Source organism: Giraffa tippelskirchi, chromosome 3 (assembly GCF_054371585.1).
Source record: "Giraffa tippelskirchi isolate mGirTip1 chromosome 3, T2T-mGirTip1v1.2.pri, whole genome shotgun sequence".
Taxonomy (NCBI): Eukaryota; Metazoa; Chordata; class Mammalia; order Artiodactyla; family Giraffidae; genus Giraffa; species Giraffa tippelskirchi.
Window position 1 is genome coordinate 52506849 of NC_137277.1, and position 26930 is coordinate 52533778.

Genomic DNA, 26930 nt, shown 5'->3' on the forward strand with positions numbered 1-26930 from the left:
GGAATGTTTGGGGAGACGGATGTTTCTCTGTTGTCCTGTCCAGCTGTTTGATTGTAACCTGTGGCTTTCCTCCCAAGTATCATGACTAGAAGCACCCTGAGAGCAAGGACTGGATCTCATTCACTTTTGTATCCAACACAAAGGCTCTTAATAAATAAAGCTTTGTCAAAGGACTGGATTTTTTCTTTTTTTGGCCACTCCGTGTGGCATGTGAGATCTTAGTTCCCCAAACAGAGATCCAACCTGTGTCCGCTGCATTGCAAGGTGGATTCTTAACCGCTGGTCTGCCAGGGAAGTCCCCAGGACTTAATCATTTTACCCAAAGTGAGGAGCCAAGCCAGCCAACTCAGGATTATTTTCTGTCTATAATCCAGCACATCTTCAAGGAATAAGATAATCAAGAAGTTGGGAAACAAAGAAGGAGCGGAACATTTCTGGGTAATCAAAACCAGAACTGTGGCCCCCAGACCACACAGACGGGACCAGTGGCCACACAGGGGAATCAGAACGGCCAAGGCCCTTTCTCCCAGATGAACCTGTGGCTAAACCTTCCCAGCATCGTGACACACAGTGTCGAGGTTTTTCCATTCTCATTCTGAACATTCCAAGGAAGACATGAAAGACACAATCTCAAGGCTGTGCTCCTTCCCTGGAGACTCTACCTGCTGCAGTTTCTATGATCTGAGTATTTTTAAACTTTATTTCAACGGAATCATACTTTCATGGCTGGCTTCTCTTGCTCCACATCTTTTTTTCACACAGACTCATATTTTTAGAGCAGTTTTAGACTCATCCGAAAAAGGAGCAGAAGACACAGAGATTTCCCCTGTGCTCCCTGTTCCCACATAGGCAGAAGCTCTTCCACCAGCAAATTCCTGCAGAGTGGTGTCTTTGCTGCCATCAACAAACCTACATGACACATCCTTATCACTCTATAGGAGGTTTTGACTGCTCCTTCAAGGTCCTTCCCAAGCAGGTCCTACAAGCCAGCCCCACACCGCCGATCCTCTGCGACAACATGGAATAAAGCACTCTACCAGAAACAGAAGACTCACTTTTCAACATCCCCACAATGACAGAGAGGGGAGAGAAAAGCACTGTGAAAAGATCTGCCAATAATAATAGCAGCAACAACAATAATAATACAAGTTGACTTTCACCGAATACACAAACCTCCTCTCACCCTGGCAAGGCTCTTTGCACTCTCCTAGCTGCCAAGGAGACATTACAAGTATCTGTCGAGGGACTCCCCTGGCAGTCTAGTGGTTAAGACTGCACTTCCAGCGCAAGGAGTGTGGGTTCAATCCCTGGTCAGGGAACTAAGATTCCACATGCTGCATGGCATGGTCAAAAAATAAAAATTTTAAAAATTTTATTTGTTGAGTGAAGGAATGAATGTATGTCTGGTTGGGCAAGTCCAGCCATGACTATCTGATAATGGATATTAATGAACACAATGTTTGATGATGCCTAGCATAGGGCCTGGGGCCCAAGAGATGTTCTGGGGATATTTACTGGAGCAAAGAGCTCTGCAGTCAGACCACTACCTGCACTCCTATTTTTCTTTGGCCACCTAATGACTAGACAATACGGGACATACTATTACTCAGCCTAAGCCTCGGTTTCCTCATCTGCAAACTAGGGATTAAAATATGGTCCACACTCTAAGGACTCTGTGAAGAGTAAATAAAATAATATATGCCTGGAACACAGTAAGCGGTCAGGAGATGTTATGTGCCATTGTTATTACTACTACTACTATTACTACTGGGCTTCCCGGGTGGCTCAGACGGTGAAGTGTCTGCCTGCAATGCGGGACACCCAAGTTCGATCCCTGGGTCAGGAAGATCCCCTGGAGAAGGAAATGGCAACCCACTCCAGTATTCTTGCCTGGAAAATCCCATGGACTGAGGAGCCTGGTAGGCTACAGGCCATGGGGTCGCCGAGAGTCGGACATGACTGAGCAACTTCACTTTTCACTATTACTACACTGAGAGGGTATGTGAGTGTGTGTCTGCATGTGTCAGGAGTAGGTGAAGGACTGGGTAGGAAGCATGGACTATCAATGAAAAGAGGACGCATGTGTGCCAGGAACTGCTCTTTGAACTCCGTTTCCCATCCTCGTTGAAGATAATCCCACAAGTCCAGGGGAAGCAAGTGGGAGAATGCATTCCAGTGTTCGACTCTCAGTTTCTTTATGGCACGCTCTCCAACTAGACCCCATGGTACTTACATATTTCCAGCCCAGGGTGGTTTTGCAGTTTTCACAGTAAATGTCTGCAACGGCGTGCAGTCCTGTTAGCAACACGCGCTCTTCTGCCGGCCCGCAGCCCACATTAACTCTGTGCCAAGGATGAGGAAAGAAAAGAGGGGAGTCAGGCAAATGCCCATCGGTTGTTGAAGCTGAACTTCCAGCAAAAGATTAACTGAAGATGGCTGCCCGAAGGGAAGCCGACACTAACAGCATCATCTCTAACCGAAACTAGTAGCAACCTCCCAAAAGGTAGCCACATGGAAACATCTCCACTGGGCTGTTTGTCAGATCTGAAAGTTCTGATTCAATTAGTCGACTCAAAATAGTCTTTATGGTTGAGACTTTGCTTGGAATTTTTCTTTTTTCGGAGCTTTTCTTAACAAACGCTTTTAGGCTTGTGATTTAAGGGGACAAACTGAAAACCACGCTGAAGTCCACAGCCATGAGCACAGGTCCTCAGAACTTCCTGAGGACGGACTGAGGCCAGAGATGTCAATCATGACAGCAGAGTCCTGTCTTCATCACAGGGATGGGTGAGCCCCATCTATCAGCTATCTAGACTCCTTCACGGCGCATCTAGTATTTCAAGCTGAACATGCTAGATTTCCATTTTCACAGTTCATCAGGCTTGCTTTCCCAGAGAAAGCTACAAATGATGCTGAGGGCTGTGGCAGACTGTCCGAGGGGACGGAGGCTCTTAGCTAACTCCACTTTACAAAGCCTCCTCCAGCCTCAGTCCTCCAGCGGATCCTGGGGTCTTCTGTTCATCCTCCTCTCTTCCTCGGAGACACGTCTCAGGTCTAATTCTGAGACCTTCATGGTCAGGCTTCAGAAGAAGCACTCCAGCTTCTCTGCTAAGAGACTATAGCCCTCTGTGCTTTCTGGAGTACTGCCTACATTATTTTTATCCCAAGATGATGCCCCCCCCCCAAATTCCCTAAGGATGACTGGCTAACATGTGTGGTAAATAATGTTCCATGGGTGTGTGTGTGTGTGTGTGTGTGTGTGTGTGTGTGTGTGAGAGAGAGAGGACAGGTTCCATTGTGTGATCATCATGGAGTGTTGCTTTTCCCCATCCCTCAAAATTTGACCGAACAACAGATGTACCATTCAGAGACACTCACACTGAGTTAAAGAGGTATGCTCGTCCTTGACTTCCTTGGAACGACTGAAATGCAAGAAGACAAATCGATGGTTAGAGATCCATTTCACCCACCCGGGGGGAAACCAGCCCCAAAGCACAACAATCATGACCTTGCAGGACTGACACAGCTAAAAGGGAGCAGTGAGCCAGTTAACTGTCCAGCTGGCAGATGGCATGGTGGGAGGAGGAGAAGGCAGAATAAACAGCTACAGAACCCGGGTCAGCCCACACTTGGATTGGCAAGAAGACAGCATTAATCCACATTGGCCTTTCCTGGAACCATATGATTTTGGCCATCTGTGCTACCCACAGCTTTCCTCAAGTCAGCCAGGGCATGGCAACAGGCACAAGTACCTTTCCATGCCCTCTTGGTACAACCCTCAGGAGACAGCAAAGAATCCCCAATGTAAGTATGAACCACCAAACCCACACTTCTCACTGGTCTTACTTTCCTGGAGACCCTAACTGCTCTAACAGTCACCGTCTTCCTAAATGGCAGCATGGAGGACTTTCCTGGTGGCCCAGTAGTTAAGAATCCACCTTCCAACACAGGTCGAGTCCCTGGTTGGGGAACTAAGATCCCAAAGGCTGTGCAGTCAAACAAACAAAAAAACCTGCAGTGTGGGAGTTCTCTCTTTTTGAGGTGTAAGCAACTTGATCTTCAGGTCACAGGAATGCCCACTAAAGGGTAATCCCACTTTAACTTCCAGCTTAAATAGGAGCTGGACTGCAAGGAGATCAAACCAGTCATTCCTAAAGGAAATCGACCCTGAATATTCATTGGAAAGACTGATGCTGGGAAAGATTGAGGGCAGGAGGAGAAGCGGGCGGGGATGGTTGGATGGCATCACTGACTCAACGGACATGAGTTTAAGCAAACTCCAAGAGACAGTGAAGGACAGGGAAGCCTGGCGTGCTGCTGTCCACAGGGTCACAAAGAGTTGGACACAACTTAGTGACTGAACAAAAACAACAACAAATAGGAGCTTCTTTCTTCTGGCTGGAGGATGGCAGGGACTGGAAGAAACCGGAGCCTGAAAGCTCACCGTGCAATGTGGCATCTACTTCCATTGACACGGGCCCTGTCCATGTTTTCCTCCTCTGGTTACACTGGAATGTCTGGCTGACATGAGCCAGCCATGTCTCGCACTGCTGCCTGCATTTTTAATGTGGCTTGACAACTGTACCCTGAATTAAACATCCTCGTCTGCTCTGAAGACCACTTGGAAAAGAAACAACCAAACAAAATAAGGGACTCTCCCATGACCTCTGTTATTCAGTGGCTGGAGAGATCCAGGGCTGACTGGTTAGGAGATGACCGGAGGGTAGGAGAGAACCAGACAGGATACAGATCACTGCGCCCAAGACAGTTGTTGTCAGAAGCAATGGACTTTAGGGATCGGGGCCGCCAGCCAGAGAAGGGTTAAAATTCTTGACTTGCAGAAAAACTGTCTTTGGGGCAGCTGGATGGTTGGCTGCCTCCAATGTACAAATGCACCAGAAGCCTTGGCTCCCAGGTGCGGCTCCGAGGACCAAGCAGGTGTTCCCCAGCTGCTGCTCGGGCAAAACCAGCTCTCTTTCCTTTGGGTCTTGAAGCATCTCCGGGGAACATATGAGTTCCAGGCTAGAACTGAGCATGAATACAAGTGTTACAGCCTCCAGAGCTGGAACCTGGAAGTCCATGCCACGTGTTCAGATGAGACAATGTCTCAGCAAAACAGACCATAGATTTGGCCAACCAGTTAGTTCAGTCTTGGAGCACACAGACACCCATGCACCACCAGGATAGCAAAAGTTTCACCATCTGGTCCCACCACTCCCTGCAGTCTCTTCTCTTGTTACTCTGCCACTGTGTCTTTTGCTCTAGTCAGGCCAAACTATGTGCAATTTCTGGAACTTGAATTTCACCAACTTTGCCTATGATCCTCCCTAAGACGGGGAGGTTCCTTCCCTTGACCAATCTCAAGCCTCAGCTCGGCCCCTCTCTTTCGTAAGGTTTTCTCTGACCTCCCCAAGAAGAGGCACCCACTGGTACCCATGGACGGGACTCGTCTTGCTCACTGCCTGTTCCTTTTTTCTTAGCTCTCAGCACACTTGATTTCAACTGCCTGTCTGACTAACTCCCTCACTAGACTGTGAGCTCCCTGAAGACATGAACCGTGTCTTCAATGTCTCTCTGAACCTGTAACACATAGCATAAAAAATCTGGCATCATTTACAAAATATTTATCCCATGAGTCAATTGCCTCTTCCATTTTTTTTTTTAAAAAAATTGCTGCTTCTGTGCTTTAAGATGTCAATAATGAGACTGATGTTATAAAAATAGGACCTTTAAACAGTAGGATCCTTGCAATTTTTTATAATGGGATAGAGTAGCCCAAAGAGGTTCATTTACACCCAAGTACTTAAAAATGTAAAGATATAGTCATGCAATTTTCCTTTGCAAAAAAACATTCCAAACTATCTGAACAAAAAGTTGCTGACAAAATACGGACTTGGCAATATTTTTATAAAAAAACACACACACTAAATCTGCCCCTTCAAAGTGAAGGCAACATTTTGACAGGGAATGGAAACGTAACTTCTTCTCCAAAGAAACTTGTACTACAGAGAGAACTGGTATTTAGCAATGTTTTCATTTTATATGATCTTTGTAGTTCAAAATTGAAATGCCTGTACAAAAAAACTAATTCAAAACGGAGGCTATTAAGAAAAAAAATGCAGGCGAAAATCTTTGTGACTTTGCATTAGAAAAGATTTTAGATACTACATCAGCAACACAATTTATAAAAGAAAAAAACTGCTAGATTTTATCAAAATTTTAAACTTGTGCTCTGAAAAACACTGTTAAGAAATAAATCATAGACTGGGAGAAAATATCTAGGAATTGCTTTTCTAACAAAGGATTTGTATCTAAAATATATAAAGAACTCTCAAAATTCAATAATAAAATAAGAAATCCAATTTTAAAATGGGCAAAAGATTTGAACGGACTTCACCAAAGATAAGCAGATGAGAACACGCCCACGAAAAGATGCTTAACATCACTAGCCATTAGGGCAATGCAAATGAAAAACAACTGACATATCCCTATTAGAATGGTCCAAAACATTTTTTTTAACTGACAAAACTAAGTGCTCTCAAGGACACTGCAGAATGGCAAAGTCTGGACAAGAGTTTGGCAGTTTCAATTACTCAAATGTAATGAAAACCTATGTTAATACATGTAACAACATGGATGAGCTTGAAATGCTTTAGGCTAAGAAGACCAGTGGTTGCCAGAAGTTATGGGGTGAAGGGTGAGTTTGACTACAAAGGAGTAACATGGGAGATGGGATTATTTTCTCATCTTGATTTTGGTGGTGCTTAAGACTACGCATGTGTCAAAACTCATTGGATTTTTTAAAAATTATTTTTACATACCGTAAAATATACTCTTGTTAGTGAAATCCAATAGAATCTTTGTTCCCCAATCGGGAATTGAACCCAAGCCCCTAGCAGTGAAAGTGCCAAGTCCTAACCACTAAACCACCAGAGAATTCCCACAAATATTCCATTTGAATCTACTTTTCTTTGTAAAGAAGTTTTCAGCAAGGGCAATAGTAAAAATGAAGTACTGAAGGGCACTGTCTTTAGGACACACCTCTGAATTACTGAGGGCTTCCCTGGTGGCTCAGATGGTAAAGAGTCTGCCTGCAGTGCACGAGATCCGGGTTTGATTCCTAGTTCGGGAAGATTCCTTGGAGAAGGGAACGGCTACCCATTCCAGTATTCTGGCCTGCAGAATTCCAAGGACAGAGGGGCCTGGCGGGTCCCAGTCCATGGGGTCAGAGTCAGACATGACTGAGTGACTAACACTCACTTTCTGAATTACTGAATCAGAAAGTGATAAATAAAGATTTTTTTTTCCCCTGAAAAAACACCATATTCAATCATATATACCTTCAATAAAATAAGATTAAAAAGTTATAACTGTGTTATTTTTTCTCCCATCCTTTTAAGTTGCATAAATTATTAAAAATTTCTAGTAAATGTTTATAATGTACAAATTAGCAACCCCATGTATTCCATTTATAAATAAATAGACACATTAGGAGTACATGCTCAAAACACTTTCCTGGTAGGGGTATGTGACTTTAAATGCTCGCAGGTGACTGTTCTCGGGGTTCTAAGGCAGGGCCTGAGAGTGGCTTCCTCTCATCAGTGTTTTATAGTTTTCTATATATATATAGGTCTTTTGTTTCTTTAGGTAGATTTATTCCTAAGTATTTTATTCTTTTCGTTGCAACAGTGAATGTAATTGTTTCCTTAATTTCTCTTTCTGTTTTCTCATTGTTAGTGTATAGGAATGTAAGAATTAATTTTTTAAAAAAAATCATATGAAAAGTGAAAAAAAAAGAAAAGAGTGGCTTTCTCTAGCCGGACACACATTTGAATTCCTAGAGAGTGGGGTGGGGGAGAGCACATGGAGAGGAGTCTTCAATCAGGCCCAGAGGCCTCCCAGGGCGACCCCGGCTCCTCCAGGTGTCTTCTTCGAGGGTGTGCTGGCAGGGGCCCACGCTCTGCAAAGGGTGCCGAACCGATCAGGTGGCGACACCTACAGAGGCACCCCCCCTAGTGACAGCATCGATGAGCCTGTCTCCCCAGCCCTGCACCTGGGACCAGCTGAGTCTCTGAGGACAAGAGAGATTCTGCAAGCTCTTCCGCCATGGCTTCCACACTGGGCTGCTGCCAAGCCAACATTAATGATGAGAAAAACATTCACGGAGAACAAGGCATCTTGCAAATAGACACAGACAAGAATAGCCCGGCTGGGTCGCTGTATCCTGTGGGGCCCAGCCCAGCCTGGCACGACCAGGCGCGGCCTGGTTCTCCCTTGAGGGAGGGTGGTACCGAAGGTGGGGAGACTGAAAGCCAGTGAAGGGAGCAATTAGAATGGAGCAAACAGGATTTCAGACCAGGAGATCCCAAACAGACGGTCAGACACATTTGTTTGCTGTCATGACTGCCAGGCAACAAGGCAGCTCTTTTCCATGTTGTATATCAACCAAGGCTGGTATTCAGGACTCCAGGAAAGGGTTTTTTTTTGTTGTTGTTGTTTTAAAAAAATTACCCCAAACTTTTCTTCTGTCCTTTAAAGGAAAGTAATAGTTTCAGGCCCAGCCCTTCCAGCCAGCTCAAAGGAACGGAAAGGCTTTGAGTTTCCTGTTTGGTAGCCAAAACCACTGATTTCTGGCCCCTTCGAAAGTCTGGAAGGCAGCAATTCCTTTCAAAAGCAGGAGGACCATTGAAAAACGAATATTTGTCGGGGGAGGTGGCAACAGAGCAAACATGCGGATTCCTCCTTCTCTCATATGCTTAGGCATGAAATCCTCCTAGCATAAAGGGGGCCTCTCCGTCTCCTTTCTCTGGGAAGGTCAACCATTATCAACTGAGTTCGTGCCCCAGGAGGTCCCCAGGGACCAGGGAGGCAGAGGCCCACCTGCCTACTCAGCTGTAACAACTGGGGTATCTGAGGATCTCATCTCGGCTCAGAAATTCAGGATAAAATCCTGGCTTCACAACTTCAGTTTTCTAGCTCTATTTGACTTTGGGAGAATTATCTACCCTCTGGGCTTCCACATCTTTTACACCTGTGGATGGAAAACATGCCAACTTCCTAAGTTGTTGAGAACAAGAAGTAAAACAAGGTAAACCAAGTGCAGAGGGAAAAGGAGATCAGTTCTCCACCTTCCCTCTTTGGCCTTTTCAGGAGACTGCAGAAGAGAGAGGAAAAAGTTGACTCTATCTGGTTCTTCAAAATCCATAATCTTTTAAACTACCATCCATAGGCACAATGTTCATCACATGGGCTTTGAAGAAATGGGACTGCTAGAGTTGGAGACTTGGCGTGGCCAAATACTCACGATGCTGCTGACTTGGTCAAGCCAATTAACTTCTCTGAGACTAAACTTCCTAATCCATAAAATGGGCACAATAAAATAGTATTCACACTCACACCAGATTTGTATAAGAAATAAATAATACTGTGTACAAAAGAAGGTACTTCCTAAACTTCACGGAATGATAGATAGAATCTTACCATAAAAGACACCATTAATGTATATAATTCAGGGGCTCTTGGTATATATTCACAAGGTTGTGCAACCATCACCACTATCTAATTCCAGAACATCTTCACACCCCACAAAGAAATCTTGCATCATTACCAGTCACCTTCCATTTCCCTTGTCCCTGGCAACCACAAACCTACTTTCTGTCTCCACGGATTTGCTCATGGTATTATATGCTGTACTCTGTACCTTGTCAGGGAGAAGGTAACATAGGTATTAGATAGACACACAATAAAGGATAAGGAAAACTCCTCCCTTGGGGTGTTGGCTGAACACCCTACCTCAACATTCTCCTGGGGAAGGTCAGGTCAGTCCTTTTTCCTTTCTCATTCCTTTCTGCATCCAAGCCTGGTGGAGTTTGCTATTCAGGGTCAAAGTAAACCACAGGCTCCATTCCAAAGGGCTGAAACCCAAGCAAAATAATCTTGTCTGAATTTCACCCTTGAGGAAGCATATGGAGAAAGTGGGAAGGGTGATAATAAAGAACAATGAAAATGATGAAAACTTCCACAATTAGAACCCGAGTGCAGTTTAAAGACGCTGAGCAATTAGCTAAGAGGAAAGACAATCAAAGGGGATTTCTTCCATTTTCTCTGCAAATAAGGAGAAGTGGACTGATACGGAAATAAGAGAGACTTGGGTTCATTATAAGGAAAGAATTTCCTGACTGTGTAGGAATTCCACACTGGGACACAAGTCACCAGCAAAGATTAGAAAAGAATAAAGCCATTTGTATGTATTTATGATTTACAGAAAGTTTTTACACATCTGTCTAGAGGTCTACATGGGGTAAAAAGCCACATGTGTGCTGCCTAGGGGCAGAAGCTTGGCTGCCTCTGAGCTCTGGGAGGTCGCTACTCACCCTCCCTTCCTGAACCAGATGAAGGGAGGGGCAGGGAAGGGACTGGCTCTAGAGGAGGAAATATCTGCAGTGTGGAGTCATGAAATTCCAAGGGCATGGGAGCATACATGATACAAGGAACTGAATGGCAAAAACAAAAGGTGGTGTGGGGCCTGGGTGCCACATTTTATTGCTGAAATGTGGAGACTTCAGGATCTAAGTTACTTAATGACCAGACCTTTCAAATTCAGCCGATGCTGTCAGCTCCCTACCACCTGTACTCCTCCCTTCTCTCCAGAGAAGGCCTGGGACACTTGCATTCTCCACAAGGATAAAGAGGAGGGGGTTTCTATGATCAGACAAGCCTCCGTCCTCTACAGAAGAAAGCCTGACATGTCTGCTGGAGGGGGGATGGCTTCTGAGACAGAGAGTGAACAGGTGGAATCAGGATGCAGTGGCAGCCAGTCATTAAAGCTGGGCCCTCTGCAATTCAAATATAAAACCGAAACTTCTGGAGGGGGGACTTCCCTGGCAATCCAGTGATTACGACTCTGTACCCCCAGACCGATCCCGGGCTGTGAAACTAAGATCCCACGTGCTACATAGTGTCACCTAAAAAATAAATAAATAAAAATAAAATTTCTAAGGGGGCTAAAATAATGGAGCTCAAATTTCTCTCAAAACCATCAGGCCCTTCCACTCTTGGGTGTATATCTGAAAAATAAAACACTAATTCAAAAAGATATGTGCACACCCCTCCCTACCCGCAGTGTTCACAGCAGCATTATTTATAATTGTCAAGGTATAGAAGCAACCTAAATGTCCATCAACAAATGAATGGATAAAGAAGATGTTTTATATATATATGTGGGGGGGGTATGTATATAATGGAATACTATTCAGCCATAAAAAATAATGAAATTTTGCTATTTGCAGAAAGATGGATGGACTTTTATTCTAAGTGAAGCAAGTCAGACAAAGAAAGACAGATACTATATGATATCATTTATATGTGGAATCAAACTAGTGAATAAAACAGAAGAAGCAAATTCACAGACATAGAGAACAAGCTAGTGGTTACTGGTGGCGAGAGGAATGTGGGGAGGGGCAATATAGGGGGAGAGGAATTTTTTTTAAAGGGTTATTTTGACATCATATGAAGTCATTTGTGTGAAACTTTTTCAGGCCTTTAAAAACAATTTAGTACGAGCCCCTGAAGTTAAAAAGAAAGCAAATTAACATATCTAGGAAGAACACAACCAGTTTCTTGGATTTAGGTTTCAGTATACCCTTCAGTTCCCAAAGCCAACTGGGCATTGGCAAACAAAAATGTCCTGACACTACAAAGGATTTCTGGAAAGCCAGTGGGCAAAACTTACAGACTCTCAAGGCAAGACTTCCCCTACAACCAATCCAGACAGAAAGAGTTCCCTGAAAGACTGAAGCCATATGCTATGGAGGGGCGGGGGGGAGTTGTTTTTTAAATATCTTCTAACAAGCAATCATAATAGTGAAATTGAAGACAGTTTATAGGTGTGAAGTGAAAGTCGCTCAATCGTGTCTGACTTTTTTTGACCCCATACAGTCTGTGGAATTCTCCAGGCCAGAATAGTGGAGTGGGTAGCCATTCCCTTCTCCAGGGGATCTTCCCAACCCAGGGACTGAATCTGTGTCTCCTACACTGCAGGCAGATTCTTTACCACTGAGCCACTGGGGAAGCCCTGATTGAGATGGCTCATTAAAATAAATTGGAAATGGTGAAATAATAATAGTCGTGGCTCATATTTATATAGTGCTTACTATATGCCATACAGGGCTTCCCTGGTGGCTCAGCTGGTAAAAAATTCTCTTGCAATGCGGGAGACCTGGGTTCAATCCCTGGGTTGGGAAGATCTCCTGGAGAAGGAAACAGCTACCCACTCCAATATTCTGGCCTGGAGAATTCCATGAACTGTACAGCCCATGGAGTTGCAAGGAGTTGGACACGACTAATCGACTTTCACTGGAGAAGGGAATGGCAATCCACTCCAGCATTCTTGCCTGGAGGATTCCACGCACAGAGGAGCCTGGTAACCTACAGTCCCTGGGGTCCCAGAGAGTCAGACATGACTGAGCAACTAAGCCAACGTATGCCAGCCAGGATTTAAACTGTTTTACATAAGCCAGGTAACTTAATCCTGTAAACAATCTAATGAGGGAGGTACTTTCATCAATCCCATTTTACAGATGAGGAAAGCAAGACAAAGGAAGGTTAAGACATATGCCAACACAGGGTCAAATACCAACATATGACAGTGACCCAGGCAGTCTGGCTCCAAAATCTAAGGAAGAATGAAGATGGGATGACAAGGGTACTGTCCAAGTGACTTCCTAAAAGAAAGGAGCTCAACAGAATTAGACTAATACTGACATGTTTAAAGGACCTCTGAATGTACAAAGATCTTTCACATATATTAATTGATTTACCTCCAAAACAACAGAGGAGGAATCTGAGGTCCAGAGCTGTTCGAGTGACTTACCCAGTTTCCCAAAGCTTGTAAGTCAAGGTCGACACATAAACCTACAGCTTCTGACTCCAAGTCCCAAGATTTTTCTAGAATATGTTCACTTGGAAAATCTGTCTCTTTGAAGAAGAAGGATGGATCAAGCTGTCAGAACTGATGAAAGTCTCTTAAGCTAGTCACTCTCCTCTGCTCTGATTCCATATTTACTTAGCAACTGCCTAAATTTAATTCACTCGCTCAGTGGGTTTACCTTCAAGGAAGATAACACACATACAAGTTTTCAGGATTATCTGTTTCAGTGTAAATTAATTAGAATTCTGGTCTACCAATTGGCTTCCTGTGAGTTATGTTAGGATGAATCACTTTACCAGGGCTTGGTCACTCTTGGGAGAATGGATAAAATTTAATTTGTAAACTTAACAATGCTTAAGGCTGATTGAGGACCACCAAGAGAATGCTCTCTGCAACCTAGCCTGAAACCAGCCCTCCCAGCTAACAACTGAATGAATGATTCTCATTTCACAACCCATGGAAAGAAAAGCAAAGAAGCCCTTAAAAATCCACTCCCCCTTTTTGGGGCACATGGACTTAGTGATTCAGAATGAGCAGAGAAGCTGAAAGAATGCTTTGGGGAGCTTTCAAAAAGAGAAATAACTAATTTCAGTCTGTAGGAATCTCATGAAGTAGACTGCAGGTTAGATATAGTGGCGAAAGGCCTCCACAGCCATGGAGGATCCCCAAACAAAACAAAATATACGTATGACTTTATCCAGTTTTAATTTCGGAGACCACTGGGCTTTGAGGAGCCCCGGGGTCAACCACTCACCTGATGCATGGCTCTTGTCCACATTTCCACTAAATACTAAAGTGTGCTCAGTCGTGTCTGACTCTTTGCGACCCCATGGACTGGAACCCGCCAGGCTCCTCTGTCCATGGGATTTCCCAGCAAGAATACTGGAGTGGGTTGCCATTTCCTACTCCAGGAGATCTTCCTGACCCAGGGATCGAGACCTGCCTGCGTTTCTTCTCGTCTCCTTGCATTGACCGGCAGATTCTTGAGCACTGTGCCACCTGGGAAGCCCTATTTCCACCAAACTTCTACCTAAACACTTTCAAGGATAGTGAACACCCTGCCTCCCGAGGAACCCCATTCTGCTGCCAGCTGCTCTGATAATCCTTCATCTTTACATCCTTTGGTGCCAAAAAATACTTCTGGTTATAGCTCTACATCATGGTTTCCTTCCACGGGCTAAGCTTCTCCCAGTTTAGCAGATGAATTAAGATTCAAATCCCATTTCTGGCATTTTCTCTATTGTGTGTTCTTGAAGATGCTCACCTTTCTGGTCTCAAGTTCCTCACCTGTCAAGTGGGGTAACAGTACCCACCTTGCAGAGAGTAAAGTGACTGGCATAAGCCAGGCCCTTGAAAAGTGGTAGCATCCTTGGAATTTCCTGTACACGGCATGGTTTTACTTTCAGAGTCTCTCACTGTCTTCTTAACCTGATTTTTTCATTTCATCTTAGGGGTTCCTGAACACCCCCCTTTCCTCTTCTGGAAATGCTAATCAAAGCACAAGGACTTGCTTCACCAGTCAGGCTTCAGGTTGTTCACACAAACTAAAGCAGGCTGAGTAATGGTCTTTCCTGCCAAGCCACACGTCCATTACCAAACTTTCCTCCCATGAGCATATTAGCATCAATCTACATTTAACCTCCGAATTCAAGCACCCCCAAGGACTGGGCTTAGTCAGGAGCAGAGTTATATGAAATAGTTATGAAGGAAGAGACAATGTTATTTAAACGGGTTGAAGAAATCACAGCCAGTGAGCTCTTATGAAAGAGACTTGAGGATACAAATATTAGAAAGATCTGCGCATAACGTGCTTGCCAAAGTGCAAAAGCTGGCCACTGGAGATTCTCAGTATTCCGTCTAGAGACAGAACACAAGCGGGTCAGAACAACCAGCCGACCCGCTCCCAGCCCCAGCCAGGCAAGGCTTCATCATCTGCCTCCAACTCCATGCCTTCCTCACGCAGAGCCCTGCCCCTCTGCACTGGGAGTTGCATCATCTGTGAAATGAGGGGGTTGACTGAGGTTTCTTACGAGGGTGAATAGTCCATGAGTCCATATTCTCCAGAGAGCAGACGCCTTGCACAGTAAACGAACATTTCTGAGTCAGACCTCTTTTCTGGTGTTTTTTCAACTTCCTGTTTATCTGCATAAAAGGTCTTTTCTGCTCATCAGCTGGTCTATCTTATCTAATTCCTCGATAAGACTCATCCTCAAGACTTAGAGACTTAAATCCCTGCCACATAGTCTGGTGCTCAACCTTCTTCCCTGGCCAACAGAAAAACCTAAGGCACACTGAAATATCAGGCACTGGAAAATCATTTCCTGGGCAAAGAGATTTTCCCACAGTAACACAGTCTATGATATTTTAAAAATAGGAGATGTGGGGTGGGGTGAGAACTAACTGTTCAATAATATAGACATGGCTGAGGGCTTCCCTGGTGGCTCAGTGGTAAAGAAGCTGCCTGCAAAAAAAAAAAAGAATCTGCCCGCCAATGCAGGAGACATAGGTTCGATCCCTGGTCCAGGAAGATCCCACATGCCGCAGAGCAACCAAGGCCATGTGCTACAGCTACTGAGCCCGTGCTCCAGAGTGGGAATCACAACTACTGAATCCACGTGTCACAAATACTGAAGCTCTTGTGCCCTATGGCCCATGCTCGGCAGCAAGAGAAGCCACAGCAAATGAAAAACCAGTGCACTATAACCAGAGAGTAAGCTCAGCTCGCCGCAACTCGAGAAAAGCCTGTGCAGCAATGAAGACCCAGCAGAGCCATAAACAAAGAAAGAAAGAATGCTGTATCTCCATAATTTTAAATCAACAAATATTTAATGTCCCAGACCTTGCGTAGCCCCAGAGTATAAATAGTCTGCCCTGAAGATGCTTAAATTCCAGCAGAGGGCTTTCCTCCAAGGTGAAGACGATGAAGAGGACTTGAAACAGCTGCGGCACAGCCTGCCTTTATGTGCCCCTCTTTCCCAGGGAAGGATAATAACTCAGTGAGCAGTGGACCCCAGATGTTCGCTACATAATAAGAAAAACAACAATATCTTGTATCTCCCCTAGTTTGATACCATCTCAGGGCATTGTATCAGGTATTATCCTTGTTTTATAAGACAGCTGATGGGGACTTCCCTCACGGTCCAGTGGTAAAGAATCTGCCTACTCATGCAGGGACCATGAGCCACCCCAATGAGAAGTCACCCCAATGAGAAGTCACCCCAATGAGAAGCCCGAGCGCAGCAACGAAAGATCTAGTGCAGCCATAAATAAATAATTTTTAAAAAGATAAACTGATGAGGACAGAGCCACACCCGGAAGTTAAACTCAAAAAGCCCCCTCCCCCACTCTGGGGGCAGCTCCTTTGTTTGGAAGTGTGGGTGAGCATTGTCTATTGTATACACATCACTCCCCTAGCCACTGATCTTTCCTGTTGATGGGGGCAGAGAGTGGGTGTGGGATCCTTAACAGCACTGGACAGCAACTTTGAAAGCAGAACTTGTTAGTTTTAAACAAGGACCAGCCAGTTGGACCACCCAGTGGGTGTTTCCATGCAAATTCCAGCACTTTCAAGTTGCTCCATGAACAGAGCCTACCCAGGACAGCAAGCCATGTTTTTCTGCAACCAGCTCTTTGATTAGGTCTAGTGAGGGACTCAGTTAGCATCATGGAAACACAGAGCAGATTTCAGAAAGGAAAGGTCAGCTGCAAGCCCTAGCATTTGCTATCAGCCATCTGCCAAGCAGGAAGTGCTACTCAGATCTATTTTTAATCATATTCCCTAGGCAAAGGCTCCTGGGAGAATGCACAGGCCAGGCTTATTCCAAGAGAAAGATTAAATTGCTACCTTTCTGAACACATTTTTAAACCAGTCTCTGGATACTTGAGATATCATTTTAAATATATTCTGGACTTATATACAGAGGCCCAGTTCGTGGGTTCTCTCACACTGAGGCCTACCTCCAAGGAGGCCATGGTTGGCCTGTATTCCCCCTTCTTGGGAAAATTCCCCAGGACTGTTTGAAGGATGGACTAACTCCACATACCACAGCAATCCCTACAACCAGGTTCCAGGTATTTGATTTGGCTGCAAATGAAGGGGGAAGGGAAGACAAAAGAGGTGGTAGTTTAAGTCCAGCGTCCACGTCCATTTCCCAGAGCAATGAGACTGGCGAAGCCAACAGTGCAGACCTCCCGGTCACTTTCATTTTTAAGTCCATCTATCACTTCAGAAAGCTGAACTAACACCAGTTCCTCTGGCAGGGACTCGACTGTGACTCAAGATATGGCCTGGCTACAGAAAGGAGCAAGGTTTCATCTCGACTCCCAGGGAACTGGCCTGTGCCGTGGCTGGCTGGTCCACCCAGGCGCAGGAACATTCTGTCCACTGGCTTCTTCCCCCTTTCGACTCGCAGAAGTGCTCGTGTCTCAGTTCCATCCAGCCCGAGGGACGGGACGTTTCTGCGAGGCCTGGACAGGGAGTCTGGCACAGCCGTGGCAGAAGAGGTACAAACAGGCCAGGCTTCTCCCAGCCTGCGTGCACACGGAACAGAGTTTCCTTGTCTCTGGACGCTTACAGACTCTCTGCCTCCGATTTCAAGCTGAAGGTAAAACCTAAGTGTGTGTATGACTGTGCCTCAGCCAAGTCAAGTTCCATTTGCCAACTAAGGACGGGGGCCCCCACCCAGGGCTCACCCCATCAAACCCAGCAGTGGCGCTGCAGGACCCAGTACGTCCCACGACAAAGGGCACAACAGGGTCTGCCCGCTGCTTTTACCAACCTCTCCACCCCCGCGCCCCCCCCCCTTAGGAGCTTATCTGTCAGTGAGCAGCCGATGGGAAAGCTAAGCTGAAAGGGCACCTTGGCTGTGGGATCTTTGCCTGAGAATGTGAAATAAGAGACTGGGTATTTGGGGCAACTTAACACCAGGAGGCGCCTGGCCAGAGGACTGGGGAGGAAGGGACTGAAGAGGCAGACGTGAGCTTCACAGGAGATCTAACTCCCCTGGGCTGGGGGGTGGGGGGAGACGGCAGGGCTGGAATGCCTTCCCTCATGGCAGGGAACCCTGCTCCAGTGAGCCTCAGCAGACGTGTCCTTGAAAAAAAGAAAAGACCACGGCCCAGGGTCACTCCCCGTGACCCAGTTGGACCACAAATTAATTAGGGCTCTGAGCCCTGCTGACTCTTGAGTTCCTCTTCTTTCTAGTTTCAGGAGCAAAGGGAGTTAATCGGTAAACAGCTTAAGAAAGAATAACTCTTCTTGTGCCCGTCTGAATTCCAACTCTGGTTCTACCACTTCCATTTCCTAGCCGAGTCCCCTTTGGTCAACTCAGTTAGCCCAAGCCTCACTTTCTTCACCTGAAAATGGGAACAAGAGGAGAAAAGGGAACCTTCCTACACTGTTGATGGGAATGTAAGTTGGTGGAGCCCCTGTGGAAAACAGTACGGAGGCTCCTCTAAAAACTAAAAAGAGATTTGCCATATGATCCAACAATCCCATCCTGGGAAAATATCTGGAGAAAATTCTAATTCGAAAGAATACATGCACCCCAATGTTTATGTGCATGCTAAGCTGCTCCAGCCATGTCTGATTCTTTTCATCCCTATGGGCTGTAGTCTGCCAGGCTCCTCTACCCATGGGATTTCTAGGCAAGACTACTGGAGTGGGTTGCCATGCCCTCCCTCCTCCAGGGGATCTTCCCAAACCCAGGGATCCAACCCAAGTCTCTTATGACTCCTACATTGACAGGCGGATTCTTTATCACTAGCACCACCTGGGAAGCCCATATTTACAATGTGAGCCAAGACATGGAAGCAACCTAAGTGTCTACGCCAAATGAATGAAGAAGATGGGGTTCAATGGAATACCACTCAATCATTAAAATATAATGAGATCACACCATGTACAGCAACCTGGACTTGAAGGGCACTATGCTAACTGAAGCAGGTCAGAGAAAGACAAATACCATGCTAATCACTTATATGTGGAATCTAAAACATGATACAAATAAACTATTTACAAAACAGAAATAGACTCACAGACATAGAAAACAAAGGGTACAGTGGGTGGTGGTGAGGGAGCAGGGAAAGATAAGCTAGCAGTTTGGGATTAACAAATACATACTACTATACATAAAATAGGTAAACAATAAGGACTTACTGTACAGCAGAGAACTATACTCAATATCTTACAATGACCTATAATGAGGGCTTCTCTCATAGCTCAGTCGGTAAAGAATCTGCCTGCAATCCAGGAGACTCGGGTTCGATTCCTGGGTCGGGAAGATCCCCTGGAGAAGGAAATGGCAGCCCACTCCAGTATTCCTGCCTGGAGAATTCCATGGACAGAGGAGCCTGGCGGGCTACAGTCCATGACGTTGCAAGAGTCGGATACGACTTAGTGACTAAACCATCACCACCAAACAACGAGGACTTACTGTATAGCACCGAGAACTATACTCCATATCTTACAATAACCTATAATGGAGTGAAAGTGTTAGTCGCTCAGTCGTCTCCGACTCTTTATGACCCCATGGGCAAACCAGATAACCCAGGTCCCAGAGTACTTTGAGAGGCCTTCATCTCAGAGTCACGGGTGCTGGGTGTTGGCCAGTGATTTATCTGGTTGCCGTTTAGCTGACAGCATCACCAGGAATGGACTGAGCCTGGTTATTAATTACAGCCACTGGCTTAATTATCAGCACTTATTAACGTTATACAATATCAACATTCCTCTTCACACAAAGCCCATAGGCATACGGTTTAGAGCAGTTAGAGAGAAGCTGAGTGGAACCACAGGCTATTACTTCCCTTGCTTGGAAACTATCCATGGCTCCCCAGAGCATGCAGCATACAGAATTGCGTCTAAACTCCTTCCCTGGCCTTCTGGGCCCATGTGATCCACCCATGCTGACCTCCTGCTTCCCTCTACCTGCCTCCCCATCTCTTACCTGTGGTCCTTTAGGCTGGATCTCCTCTACAATGTTTCTATGCCTCTGCTTGGAGTGGACTCCCCTTTCTTGTTCCCTTAGTAAACACTCATCTCGCTCTTTGCCCCTATAAGCAGCCTAAATAATTACCTATTCAAAGACTGTGTTTCACTACAGCCTGTAATAGTTAACTCGTTTCTTTTGCCTACTAGATCATGAGCTGCTTCAGGGCAAGAATTTTATCGTGTCCATTTCTGTATCCCAGTGCCTCATATAGTAGTTACTCAAAACATGCTAAAAAAAAAAAAAAAGAAAGAAAACATGCTGAATGGTCAGAGAGGTTATGTGCCTTATCCAAGGCCACACTCAATATTCAGTGGCAAAGCCAGGCCCTAGGGCAGAGGTGGCTTGATTCTTCATTCAGGGCTCGTAAGGTGGTGCCAATGACTCACCACCCACAGGGCCCCACACTGTTTCCCCACGGAAGTGATGAGCTTGTTTGAAACTATGGGCACTGTGTGGCTCGGTCACCGTGTAACCTTTGGTGGAAACCAGTGCACTAGATGGCTGAGGCTGCAGTTTGGCCTGTGCAGAGGAATTCCCTGGCACCAATCAGACCATGCCACGAACTCCTATACTATCCCTCCTAAACAGAGCCCCCCTGTTGATCTGGGACACCTCCTGAAATTACATTGACCCATTTTTCCAACACTGATCTCATAGCGGTCATTCCAATCATCGACTTAGGCGTCAGCAAACAATCCTCTAGGGCCAAATGGGGCCGGGCCTCTCACCTGTCTTGTTAATAAAGTGCTACTGGAACACAGCCAGGCTGACTCATTTATGTATTTTTTATGACTTCAGAGTTGAGGGGCTTCCCAGGTGGCGCTAGTGGTAAAGAACCCGCCCGCAGGAGACATAAGAGACACGGGTTCGATCCCTGGGTTGGGAAGATCCCCTGGAGAAGGAAATGGCAAACCACTCCAGTGTTCTTGCCTGGAGAATCCCATCAACAGAGGAGCCTGGTAGGTTATAGTCCATAGCGTCGCAAAGAGTTGGCCACGACTGAAGTGACTTGGCATGTGCACACGCAGAGTTGAGACCATATGGCCCATGGAGCCTTAAATATGTATTATCTGGCCTTTAAGGAAAAGTTTGCTGACCCCTGATCTAGCTGAAGGAACAGCGAATGAAGACTCCACACAGGCCCGCCCTGCTACCAAGGGACTGGCTGCCCCCACTCTGGAAGTCAGTGGACCAGACTGGCTTTTGCATGATGTCATTGCTTTTTTTAGCTCTGGTTCCAGGCTTGGGATCCAGGAGGAGATTTTCCCTATCAGAGACACACATGGGGGGCCCGGGGCACCCAAGCACATGACTTGGCTTGGTTTAGTGGTGCTCAAGCAATGTTTATTAAATAAACAGACAAACAAAGGCCTGCGAAGTCCAGCTAGTCTGGGCCCTGAATCCTGAACAAAGGTCCACTCTCCCTTCCTTCAGTTTCAAGGTAACTAGTCACACAGGTGTCTGGCAGCAGCCTGGTGACCTAGATTTGTCAGACCTTATCTTATCAGCTTTCCTTCCTCGTACTTACCCAGCACCTGCCCCCACAGTGCCCAGGGCAGCCTGGCCTGGTGTTTTTATAGAGAAGGAGAGAGACTGGGAGGACCTCTCTCCCTCCCCACAGATACACTTTGTTTTGTTTTTCTTTCTCCTGCAAAGGGGAGGATCAAGATACATGGAGACTTAGAAGGAGCTTAGAAGAGCTCCAGGAAGTCTGGTTTTTCTCACTTCCTCTCTCCTTGGAATTCCTGGGTGAATCTGTCTGGGATGGACCTCAAACGACTCCTCGGAGCCCTGCCTGTCAGGTGGCACGTCTGGCACGTACAGGGGAGGGACCAGCTGTGGGTGAATCGGGTACGGCAGCCACCACCCCAGGGCGAGAGAGAGGCCTGATCCTAAGAACAGACATTCCTCCAAAGACACATGAGAACGGCAGGTCTGGTTCACCGGCCACCTCATGCTGCCAGTGAGAGCCCAGGTGGCAGTTTTACACTCGGGTTCACACTGCAGGGGGGGGAGGGCGAGCTGGACACATTTGGCATCTCATGAAAACCAGGCAAACGGGACAGAAGACAATATGGAAATGTTGGCTTCTCAGCTGCTCCAGACAACCCTCAGGACGGAGCTCCCCACTTGTCCCGCTACTGGCTGCTTCTTCAGACGGTGGGCTTGTTAGCACCCAAAGGATTCTGGGTGCAAGCTGGGTGAGGGCAAGGCATCCGTCTACATGCCACTGTCTCCCCAATATCTAACAGGTCAGAGGAGCTCACTGAACTCCGAACCGGCAGGGCTTAGTACAGGAGGTTTCACACTAAGACCTTTTGTTTTTGTGTGTGTGCTCAGGCGTGTCCAACTCTTTGCGACCCTATGGACTGTAGCCCGCCAGGCTCCTCTCTCCATGGGATTCTCCAGGCAAGAATCCTGGAGTTGGCTTGCCATTTCCCCTGCCAGGGGGAAAATGCTTCTCCGAGCACCTCATTCATCTGTAAGAGCTGAAGTTACAGTGAATGCTGTTGGTGGAACCAGTCCTAACAGGGAAGAAAAGGAATTTCCTGGGCCCTCCAAAGGTAGATAATTTCCCTTTTGACAACCGTAAACTGTCCCTTCAAAGACCCAAAGGTGTTAGGCGTGAGGGGTAGGAGAGGGTCAGGGCCACCTGCGCTGCCCTCTGTCATCACTGTGGTCTGGAGGGGAGGGAGTTGATGGACCGATGAGATGTTGTTTTTCGCAGCAGCTGGGGGAGCCGTCTCCTCCTCTCTTCCTCCCCGCCTCCTCCTCCTCTGAGTCACTGTCCAGCCACCAGCAATAGGCAGGAGGGGAGGGAACCAGGAGCTGAGGTTCTCCTTGGCAAGACAGCCCTGACCCCAGAGATAATACTCTGGGTCACCGGGTCAAATCCTCCCCTCGGGAGCTGGCTGAGTGCTTTGGCAACAAAGGTACCAGAGATGTTTTTCTTGGTTTTGTTTTTGAAAGATAAGAAAAAGAGCATCTCGCCCTACCCCCACTGTGGAGCATCATAAGGTGAACCAAACTGATGAGCAATTCTGAGCTGCTGCTCCCACACTGAGGCCCCGAATTCTCTCCTAGCTGCCTGGGCTGCTGCTGTTATCATGGTAGTTCGAGGTCTCTGAAACTGTCTGATGTGTGGTTCACGGGCAAAATAACACCACCGCTCAGACTGGAGGGGAAGGGGGCAGGGGGCTGGTTTTCTGTTTAAAAAGGCCTTCCAGCTACCTGCAGGTAAACCCCACCAAGAGCAGGATGGAAGCTGCTGCTGCGGCTGTCACCCCAGCACTGTGACAGGTGACAGCAACAGGACCTGCGTCTGAGTGCCACTTTGTTTGGTTTTTGCATAGGGCTTCCCTGGTGCCTCAGATGGTAAAGAACCTGCCGAAGCTGCTGCTGCGGCTGTCACCCCAGCACTGTGACAGGTGACAGCAACAGGACCTGCGTCTGAGTGCCACTTTCTGTTTGGTTTTTGCATAGGGCTTCCCTGGTGCCTCAGATGGTAAAGAACCTGCCTGCAATGCTGGAGACCTGGGTTCTATCTCTGGGTCTCAGAGTTTTCCCCTGGAGGAGGAAATGGCAACCCACTCCAGTATTCGTGCCTGGGAAATCCCGTGGACAGAAGAGCCTGGCAGGCTACAGTCCACGGGGTGGCAAAGAGTTGGACACCAATGAGCAACTAACACTTTCACTTTGCTTAGTGATGTGCACGGAAAGCAACATTTACTGAGCATTTCCGATAGGTCAGGCACCGTGAGAAGTACTTTATACTGATGACCTCACTTAACATCCACAAAAAAATCTTAGAGACATCTAAGATTAACACGATTCCCATTTTCCCAATGAGAGCACCGAGACACATGGTAGTTGCTTAGCGTACATAACTATTTAGGTGAGGAAGCCAGGTTTGAACCCGGGGAGCCTGACTCAAACGTTATACCATTAACCACTGAGTTATGTTGCCTCGCATCATCTCCTGCTGCTATCTACTAACAGAATCAGAGGATGCGGAAGATGGAAGGAACCTTCGATGACAGTCTGATCTAATGTTTGGATGGATGAAGGAAAAGGAGAGCCTGAGAGAACATTCTTGCCCGAGACCGCACGGCTTGATACTGTCCTTCTCCCGGCTGCTCGCGCTCTCCTCCAGGGCTGCCTCTAGCATTTTCGAGCACCCATTATGTGGAAGGTGGTAGGTGGTGTGTGTGGCAGGGAGGAGGTGGCAAAGTGCAGAGTCAAGAGGCACTCGGCTTCTCCGGGCCTTGGTTTCCTAACCTGTAACATGATGAGTAGAACTAGAAACAGCCCGGTTCAAAGCCTCTAATACTCGGAGAGTCTATGACTCCAGGTCATTTAGAATCTTATTAGGAAACCAGACAATTACACATAAAAGTACATGTAACCACAATAATATAGACCATGTTATTACAAAACAGTCATGACTAATTGCTGAATGAACAACCAGGCAGTGAGTACTATTGATGTTTAGTGGAGGGAGAGGATCCTATAGTCCAGGAGGACATCCTAGAAAATACTTAAGCTGGTCTTCAAGAATGAGTAGACACTAGAAAAAAAGGATTTTCCAGGCAAGAAAAATGACAGGAGGGGAAGAGGAATAGGATTGACCACCAATATTAGCAAGACCCAGAAAACAGTCAGTGCCAAAGGAGCTACCTAGGTCAAATTATGGTTAAGAGGGCATAGACCCATCTAGACCTATATCCCATTTTTGACTACCCCACGGCCTTAGGCAAGTCACTTAATTCCCACCTTGAAGGGCCGTTGTAAAGTAAGGATTCCCAAGCATGTGGCAGATCTTCAATAAATAATAGTTAACAGCAGCAATGTAGATTTTCCATCCTGTGCTTTTAATTCACCAATACAACCTCATCTGTAACATTCTTCTGCCCTCCCAGTGAGCCTTACATTTCCATGTACCCCAGAGATCACAGGCTCCCTGAATGTTGTGATCTTTGTAGGCTTCTTCGCCCTATCCCTAGCACCCAGCCTAGACCTGGCATGTCATCTGAAACACAAAAAAATATTACTGAAATGAACAATCAACGTATGATGGTGGATTCCAGTCAGGTCCCAAAATACAAACAACCAAAGAAGCAATGGTGCAGCTTTACCATTCCAGAGACCTCGGAAGTGCTGGTGCTCCAGCAAAAACATGGGGATGGCTCTGCACCCACCGCCTGCTTCCCAGGGAGAGTGCCCTGCTGAAAAGAGTTTGAATTTTCACGAGGAACAAAGCGTGCAATCACCGGTGTCCTTGCTGAAGGCCAACTCACAAATGAACAAACCAATCTTAGGATTGGAACCTTACAGGCATCTGCAAACCACAGAGTTAATTTTCAGGGTACGCCTCATAGCTCAAGTCAACATTTCCTTTTGGTATTTAAAGCAACCACATAGAAAGGACCGCATTTGAGCAGATTTGTGCTCCAGCTGCCTGCAGTCTGCAGCAAACAACACAAGATGATTCACTAGACTTCATCTCCAGCAGCTCCTTTGATAATAAATTGGTGAGCAATTCTGCTTATGCCCAGATCATTAATTTTCACAGAGTGTAGGACAGGTCTGCCTCCCATCCAAAGAGTGTGACTTCCTGAACTCAATTCCTCTTGTTTGTGGCTATAAATGATACAGCGAATTTTTCTAAGCCCTAGAATGCTTACAGCTCTTTCCCAAGCAGTGGTCAACAGCCTGCACCAGATGATCACCATGTGTACAAACCACCTGCAGACCACTGCGGTGTGTGTGACCCGTTTCCCCACATCTAGTTTCTTCTTTGGTAGTTCACCTACGACACTGTGATATCTGCCATCTGAAAGCCAAGCTCTGGTCAGGGCATTACTTGCTCAAAAGCCTTCAGTGGCACCCAACTGCCAGCAGAATGAAATCCCAACTTCTCTTCTCCCAACAACCTGGCTTCAATCCGTATTCACACAGTTCCTCATTATGCTACCCAAAAGGATGGCCCCTCCCCACACACTCCGGGCCTTCACTTCTTTGTTCATGACGTTCCTTTTCCGAGTCTCTCCCCATCCACTTCCACAGATCTAGGTTCTTGCTACAAGGGACATCTCAGTGTCACTCCTACCAAGTCTTCCCAGAACTTTCGTTTCTATAAAGATAGACCTTAAGGGGTTTTCTGATCAAAAATCCTTTGAGAACCTAAAGAAAGCTATGGAACCCTCCCTAGAAAAATAGACACATACGCAGAATTAAACATACAATTTCAGGGACACTTTGAAGTCAGTCCAGAGACCCCAGATGTAGAGGCCCTTATTCTGTCTTTCTCTGAGAGAACTAGCAAGTTATTTCCACAGATATTCACCAGAAATTGGCCAGTACTTAAGAGCTGTGCCAGGGGCCAGAGACACAAAGATGACATCACAATCATCTCCATGAGTAGTTCACAGGCTACTGGGAGATATGCATCATTACACTATGATAAATGCTTTAACATAAACATAAGGTGTGGGATTCCCTGGTGGTCCAGTGGTTATGATGACGTTTCACTTTCACTGCTGGTGCCCAGGTTCAATCCCTGGTCGGGGAGCCAATATACCATAAGCCTTGAGGCACAGGCAAAAGAAAAGAGGGAGAGACAGCACCTAAGATAAACATAAGGTGAAAGACAGTCATTCTACTGGATCTGAAGAGGCCTGGTCCACCTCATAGATCAAAATTCAAGGATGCTGAAGTCTTATATAAAATGGCATCGTATTTGCATATAAACTAGTAGATTCAAGTCAGAACCTATGATAAGGAGTTTGGGGACTTCTCTGGTGGTTCAGTGGTTAAGAATTTGCCTTCCAATGCAGGGGACGTGGGTTCAATCCCTGGTTGGGGAGCCAAGATCCCATGTGCCTCGTGGCCAAAAAAATAAATACAAAACAGAAGCAATATTGTGACAAATTCAATAAAGACTTTAAAGATCTTCAGGACCCAGGAATTGAACCAGGGTCTCCTGCATTGTAGGTGGATTCTTTACCAAC

The 26930-nt window shown here is 46.3% G+C and overlaps 1 protein-coding gene and 1 long non-coding RNA gene across 6 annotated transcripts in view; both read right to left on the reverse strand.

Annotated features, from left to right (window-relative positions):
- YPEL2 (yippee like 2) overlaps positions 1 to 26930 on the reverse strand; it is a 61778-nt gene that overhangs the window by 4316 nt on the left and 30532 nt on the right. For 3 of the 5 annotated variants that reach the window (XM_081585085.1, XM_081585086.1, XM_081585087.1), the window contains 2 exons: positions 3379 to 3422; positions 2234 to 2342 (listed from right to left, as the gene is read on the reverse strand). The exons of 1 other annotated variant lie outside the window; for it this stretch is intronic. In XM_081585085.1, the coding sequence (XP_081441211.1) occupies positions 2234 to 2342; positions 3379 to 3422 (153 nt within the window). Of the gene's footprint in view, positions 1 to 243; positions 2343 to 3378; positions 3423 to 26930 lie in introns of all 5 variants that reach the window. One more of the 5 variants, XR_014080728.1, reaches the window with a different exon arrangement.
- On the reverse strand, positions 21548 to 26315 carry LOC145543479 (uncharacterized). The gene is made up of 2 exons (XR_014080730.1): positions 23604 to 26315; positions 21548 to 22272 (listed from the first exon to the last, which is right to left on the reverse strand). It is a non-coding gene; the product is annotated as an uncharacterized LOC145543479 (long non-coding RNA).